Below are 6,773 nucleotides of genomic sequence, written 5' to 3'. Positions count from 1 at the left end.
TTGTTGTGAACTATACCGGAGAATATCCATGTTCCTCTGCCTCAGGAAGAAGAGCTGTGTTTAAATCAATAGCCACAATGCGATTTTAAAATATAAGGAAGGACATATTCTTGAGAAAGGGTTCTTAACCTGTTTTGTGCCATGAACCCCTTCTCAGAATCAGGTTTTTAATTGCATAAAATAAAATACACAGGATTAACAAAGAAACCCAAAACATTTAAATACAAGTTATCTGTCTTATCTATTTATCTGTGCTGTATTTATCATCAATCTGTCATCTAGCTCTGAGTATGGATGCCTCTATCTATGTACCTATGTATGTATCTTTAGCTCTCTGTCTATCTATAACAAGTTTACAGACCTCAGGTTAAGAATCCTTGAAGAAAAATCATAGGATTACATGATTTAGAGATTGGAAAATATTCTAATGATCACCCTCCTTTTACCATTTATTGAAGAAGGTATTTTGGTTGTATGTGAGATGCATGTAATTATCTACCTTATAGTAATTGTTGTGTTGTTTTAATGTTGTAGTGAGAAATCCTTGCTACTGGAAACAAACTGGTTACATTTATATAACCCTCGTTTGTGGGCTACATCCATACCAGAAATTTGAGGGCCAGGTGATAATTCATTCCCCTTATTTCTGGGGACCCAGTCCTACCTGGTCACCTGGGAGATAATCACCATTCTTTCAGCCCTGTGGAATGTTTTCACAACTTACTGGATCTCCTGGAAATAAATTAACAAGAAGTAATGTAATCCTTCTTCCCTTTTGTGGGTGGCCTCACACATCTGTGGTCAATGTCTAGCTGAAATGAGAAATCTTCCCTGGTCTGCTGTCCTATCTGGTAGCTAACTCCTTGAAGTGGCATTTAATAATATATGTCAGTAACTGTGTGAGGCAGTCATGGTCATTATTGTTTTCTCCAGTCCTGGGGGCAGAGTGCCCCGCTGGACAGTCCCTCGGCTTCCTCCTTGGGTGAACGTGAGAGGGCAGAAGTCTCCAACAGGTTAGGCTGGAGCCAGTGGGCTAATGGGTGGGTGGTGGGCTGGAGGCTAGATGGTCAGAGGCTAAAGCCTAACATTTTGGAAGTTTACTTAAGTTTGGTGCTGGGTGTTTGGTGGGTAGACAGCCTGTACATTTGGGCTGTCTGTTAACTGGAGAGCTCTTACCATCTGATTTCAGCTTGGAAATGTTCCCTTCATCTTATTATAGTTAGGAAAAAAAGTACACTTAACAAGAATCATAATAGGTGCCTCAGAAATCTATGCTCAGATAGAGAATTATTTTTTTTGTGTGGAGAGTATTGGGATTATAGAATTAAACGAACTGGGGTGAAATGAAAAATGAGCTCTTGGTAATTGTCTCCTGCATTTGGAACATGGCAGTCTCTATTTTTCTCTGAAAAACATTGGGTCCATTTGGGAGGCATCCCTCAAGAAAGCACTTGGGCTCCACCTAGTGGCAAATAAAGGCAAAACTGCTCTTATTCAAACACTACATACTGCAGTGTTAAATCAGTTGGTTTTTTCCAAAGACGACATCAGTGAAAACATCTGATAAGGGCTAGACATTGTTCTAGATGCTAGAGATAGGCAGGCACAACTGCATGTCGGATCAGATCCGAATGCCATTATTAAGCACCTACAATATGCCAGGTGATGCTGAAAGGAGCTGGGGATGAGCTAGTTTGAGGGACAGAAAAGATGGGCTCGGTCTAAGAATTAACTGGGTTCCAAAAGTTTACCTGCAAATCTGCTGTCTGGGACTCAGAACACATTTTCTCAGGGGAACTATGTAATCCATGGGGGTTCAGATGAATCACTCACTGATTTGGAAAGAGAGTGGGATTTAATTGACCAGGAAAAGTACTACAACTCTCCCTTCCTTCCCTCCCCTGTGCTGCCCACCTCGTTTCCTGGGAGCAGTCACACTGAGAGGGAGGGCTGTCTGTTCTCTCCTTTTTCCCTACCTGTGTTTCCAGGCCCTCCCCCAACTGTGGGCCTCCATGTGACATGGAGACTATGGTCTTCAGCTGCCAAGGTGAAAAAGCATACATCGTCATTACAGCACCTTGAATGAAACTTAACCGATGGGCACTAGTTAACAGTTCCGCCCATGAAACCAGTATGGGGATGCAAAAAAGAATGGGAAGGTACTGAAGCCAGGGGTCCCTTCTCAGTCTCATCACCTCTCCCCACCTCATACTGACACGTGACAAAGGGGCAAAGAGAGAAGCCAGGTCCAGGGGAGGAAGAAGATCCAGGTTACAGTGGGGTCTTCTATGTAGAAGGAATGAAAGGAAAGAGGAGGGGGGAATGTAACCACAAGCAGAGAGGGAAAAGGCATTTTCACTGGGAATTCTGAAGGCTTGGAGTGATGAAGGACTTTTCTCCATCTGCTTATTCTCTTCTGTGAGTCTCTTGCATCATATGCATTTTTTGATTAAATGAGATAATATTTGTAAAGTGCAGAGGGTGGCAGGCACCATAGGAAGGCTTGCCCCTTTCCCCCATCCCTTCTGCACAGTGAAACAAAGGCTGTCCCATAGTAAAAAAAAAAAAAAACAAGATAAAATCTAAATTGGTCGATGAGTTCTGTTCCAGCACATCCCTATTATGAAGCAGGCTATGAACACACAGGCACAGATGCCAATCTTGGTTAAAGAGTCTGACGCACTTAAAATTTATTGAAGTGTCTTTTATAATAAGACTATACTTATTATCATCTATAGTCTTCATGCCATCATGGAGCTTAATAGATGGAACATTGAAAAACGCCCACACCAAAGAAAGTTAGTCATGTACAGCCTCGTGGCATCTCTATTATTGTCTTAAACGCTTACTTGAGTCTTCTATGGATATGTAACTTATGGTCCAGGGTTCCCCCAAATTCAGAGTAATATATAATGGGGTTAGCTACAAGGGGGTCATTTTCCCTCTGACTTATCGTCTCTACTTGGAGTTGCTCTATGGAAATCACCTAATATACTCGGTATATAGATCACATCTAGGCTTTCTCAAATGTGTTCAACAGGAGGCAGCAGTGGCATGACTAGGAGATGTTTTTTTTCTCTTGGGTAAAAAAAAGAAACTATCCTCCATTAGTGATCGATCAGCTCTCAGTTCCCATCTAGGCACTCCATATTATACCTACAAATCAAATATGGGGTAGCTATTTTAACCCCCAGAAAATGGGTAAGATGCAAAGGAATTCAAAAACTAGTACAGAAAACACATCAAACATTGAAATAACCTATCAACTCTCCTCAAAAAGGAACGAAAGTTTGTCTTGCTTTTGGAGCAACGCTTTGACATTTCAGCACAATCCCTTTCTCCTACACAGTTCTTCTCAGATTCATAGTGCTGTCCTGTGCTTTGGACTCCTCCTAAAAGCATACACTTTGGAACCACCACATTGGCACTCCCATCCCATCTGACCTGTGCTATCTCCATCACTCAAAATAAAGCAGAGAGCAAAGGACAAGTCCTCTATCTTCTCCAATGTATGGTTGTAGTATTTTATTGCTTTTCTGGTTGCAAGAGTCACTTGGGTCAGTATCCTCTTCACTCTCCAAGAGTTACCTAGAACATTAGGTCACCAAACACTAATTAGGGTTACTAGCAGCACAACCTAAAAACTTATAATACCCAAGAAATCTTCCTTTGACTAGAAGGTTAAGAGTCTAAAATCAGCTAAAATCCTCCCTTTTTGACATGGGAAAATGGGTTTAATGAGTGTTGCCCATGAACTCCCTTGAGTACACACATATCTATCTTCTGTGTTGTTTGTTTTTGGGGGGTTTTTTAGAGACTCTTGCACTCTATCACTGCCCTGCCTTGGCCACCACCATCCCTTGGGCTAGGAAAGCACACTCTTAGATCTTTTGCCAGTGATTTGTGCTCAGAAAGCTGTGGGCAAACACATGTACATCTGATGGGCTTCTGACCTGAGGCAGCCATTAATCTCATTGGAGTATCAAGCTAGTAGTGGTATTTCTGGGTATGGACATTTTTATAGCCCTTTGGCCGTAGTTTCAAACCCTTTTCCAGAAGAGCTGGACTAGCTCACAGTTCCAACAGCAGTGCATTACTGCACCTTTTTCCCGTGTCCCCTCTAGTATTTGTCATTTTCCTTTTCTATCATCTAAACTAATGAGATGAGTTTCAGCTTGTGCCTCAAGAGTTATTTTCATTCGTACTTCTCTATTCGTTATTTAGAGAAACTTTTCTTTTTTTAAGCAATTGGGGTTAAGTAACTTGCTCAAGGTTACATGGCCAGTTATTTTGTGTGGGTGCCAAGTATCTGAGGCCGGAACTGATCCTGGGTCTTCCGACACCAGGGCCAGCGCTCTTACTCACTGCGCCACCTGGCTGCCCCTAGAGAAACTTTTCATAGGACTATTGATAGCTCTGATTTCTTCCTCTGAAAACCAAAGCACAGGCTCTTCTGACAAGAGTCTATCCTCCCAAGAGTTCTAATCAAGCAAATCAAATAGAGGCATTTTCTGTCACCAAGACCCATTCTCTAGTAGACACTGAGAGGTGGGTCCAAACCAGTGAATGCACTTTGGGACAGCCTGTCTCTGAGATCAAGCCAGTAGTTGTCTTTGTCCTTTTAACAAGGTGCCAATGGTTATGTCCATACTCTTTAACAAAGAAGTGCTTTCAGAAGTCATAGGCTAAAGCTCATAGCTCCATACACTCAACGCCTTTTACAATCATGGTCAGAAGTATAATGGGCTGCTTCTGGAAGTGGTTGATTGCCTATTGCAGCTAGGTAAGGCAGTGGATAGAGGGCTGGGCCTGGAGTCAGGAAGACTCCAACTCTGGCTTCAAACACTAGCTCTGTGACCCTAGTCAACTTGCTTAACTTCTGTTTGCCTCAGTTTCCTCCACTGAAAAATGAGGATGATAATAGTTTTCATCTCCCAGGGTTGTTGTAAGGATCCAATGAGATAATTATAAGGCACTTAGCACAGCATCTCACACATATTAGGCACTATATAAATGTTGGTTATTATTGTGATTGTTACTAGACATAGAGAGGACCATGCTTTGTTGGGCATGTTGTAGAGTGGATTCTTGTTCAGATATGGACTAAATATCCTCTGGTATCTCTTTGGGTTCTTAAATTCTGTGAAATTAGAGATCCTCAAAGTTTGGGGTTATCTGTATCCATGTATATATATGTATACATGTGTATGTGTGCCCCCACACAAGCTGGCAACTGCCAAAATTCTTCTATAACTTACTACTCTGATAGATGCATGCACCTGTTGTCCAGGATGCCATTCTTTCATCCAGCTTTGGAATTTTTGGAAATGGAAATAGCTCGTAGAACAAGTAAGATGCCACATGAATGGAAGTTTTCATAAACGTTTCATGAAAACAAGCTCTTGAGTTGAGTCAGACTGCCCATTATAACCAATGAGACTGCTTAGATTCATGACCACCATAAGGGTAAATTCACTGTCACCCTGAACACTTGATCAGACAATTTCAAAGGTAACAAACTGAGCCAAAGACACTAAGATGAGAATAATCTCAAGAGGTCATCTAGCACCATTCCCTGGGAGCATAGGCATTGCCACCCAAGCAGAGTGTAGCCTTCAAGAGACGTACCAGAAAACCCCTATTCATCAAATATTTTTTCCTAGAAAAAACTAAGGAAAAGTATATAAGTTGCTAGGAAGATGCTGATGAAAAAAAAACAAAGTTTGAGTAAGAATGGTCTTTGTAGATGAACATTAAATGATCTTGGCTAGAGTGACATATGGCTAAATTCTTAGTAAAGCTCAATTCTCTATAGAAGGCAGGATGTGTTTTATGGAAGAGCCAGCTAATTACAACTTTAAAGTGGGCATATTATTTACCAGGTTAAAGAAGGCTGACAGATGTGCCACAGAGGCAGGAGCGCATGAACAGGCTTTTCAAAACCATTAGTTAAGCCCAAATCTGTATTAACCTAAAATTTGAAGAAACATCAGAAATCATGAATTCATTATCATTGGTGGGCACATTGCCTGATCTTCTATCTGAGAAGTACTGAGGATTAAATTGTATCTGACAACTTCTGGAAACAAACAAATAAATCTTAAATGATCCTACTGCCCCTTCTGGGAGGAAAGCTGAGCAGAACAGAGCTTGATAGAAAATCAAAATACCACTCTGTTACAGCCTATATCCCTTGCTGGCTCAGGGACAAAATGTATTTTGTTCTCCTTTGTCTGTCCCTTCCCTCTGAATTCCACTTAGGGCTAAGGTCTGCACAGCTCCCGGTTCTCGTACCTCAAACCGATCTTCCTTTTCTCTGGAAAAGTCTGGCTCATGTTGTACCAAAGTTGATCACCAATGACTTCAGTCAGCATGCAGTCATAGCATCTCATTTCCTGCTCTCTCCAAGGCTCTCCGGTCAGAATTCTACACTGACATCTTGTTACCTTCTAATTATACCTCTCTACCCTTTAGCTTCAAGCTCTGGGCCTTGTTCCACAGCCAGGATCTAGGCTAATGGAAGAAAAAAAGTGGCTCTTTCCCCAACTTGCTCTCCTGATGCCTACCTATAATGATACTATAATGAAATCTGCTGTTTTCTTACCCAGCTACTTCCAACAAACCGAATTTTGCCTTAACCACAAAAAGGTTTGAGATTGTCTATCTCTATCATCTGTCTGTCTCTCTCCCTGTCTGTCTCTATGTCTCTCTCTTTCTCTCTGTGTGTCTCTGTCTCTGTCTCTCTGTGTCTCTCTCTGTCTGTCTGTCTCTCT

The 6,773-nt window shown here is 41.7% G+C and overlaps 1 protein-coding gene across 1 annotated transcript in view; it reads left to right on the top strand.

The window, feature by feature from the left end:
- Positions 1 to 881: 881 nt before the first annotated feature.
- DNAI3 (dynein axonemal intermediate chain 3) overlaps positions 882 to 6,773 on the top strand; it is a 77,081-nt gene continuing 71,189 nt past the window's right edge. Inside the window, exon 1 of the mRNA XM_069094521.1 lies at positions 882 to 1,013. Within this exon, the coding sequence (XP_068950622.1) occupies positions 911 to 1,013 (103 nt within the window). The 5' untranslated portion in view covers positions 882 to 910. The remainder of the gene's footprint in view (positions 1,014 to 6,773) is intronic.

Source organism: Petaurus breviceps, unplaced genomic scaffold (assembly GCF_028583685.1).
Source record: "Petaurus breviceps papuanus isolate PSGF00001 unplaced genomic scaffold, PetGlider_PUasm1.0 220, whole genome shotgun sequence".
In the NCBI taxonomy this organism is placed as follows: Eukaryota; Metazoa; Chordata; class Mammalia; order Diprotodontia; family Petauridae; genus Petaurus; species Petaurus breviceps.
The sequence above is the reverse complement of the archived record's forward strand: the minus strand, read 5'-3'. Positions and strand labels throughout refer to the sequence as shown.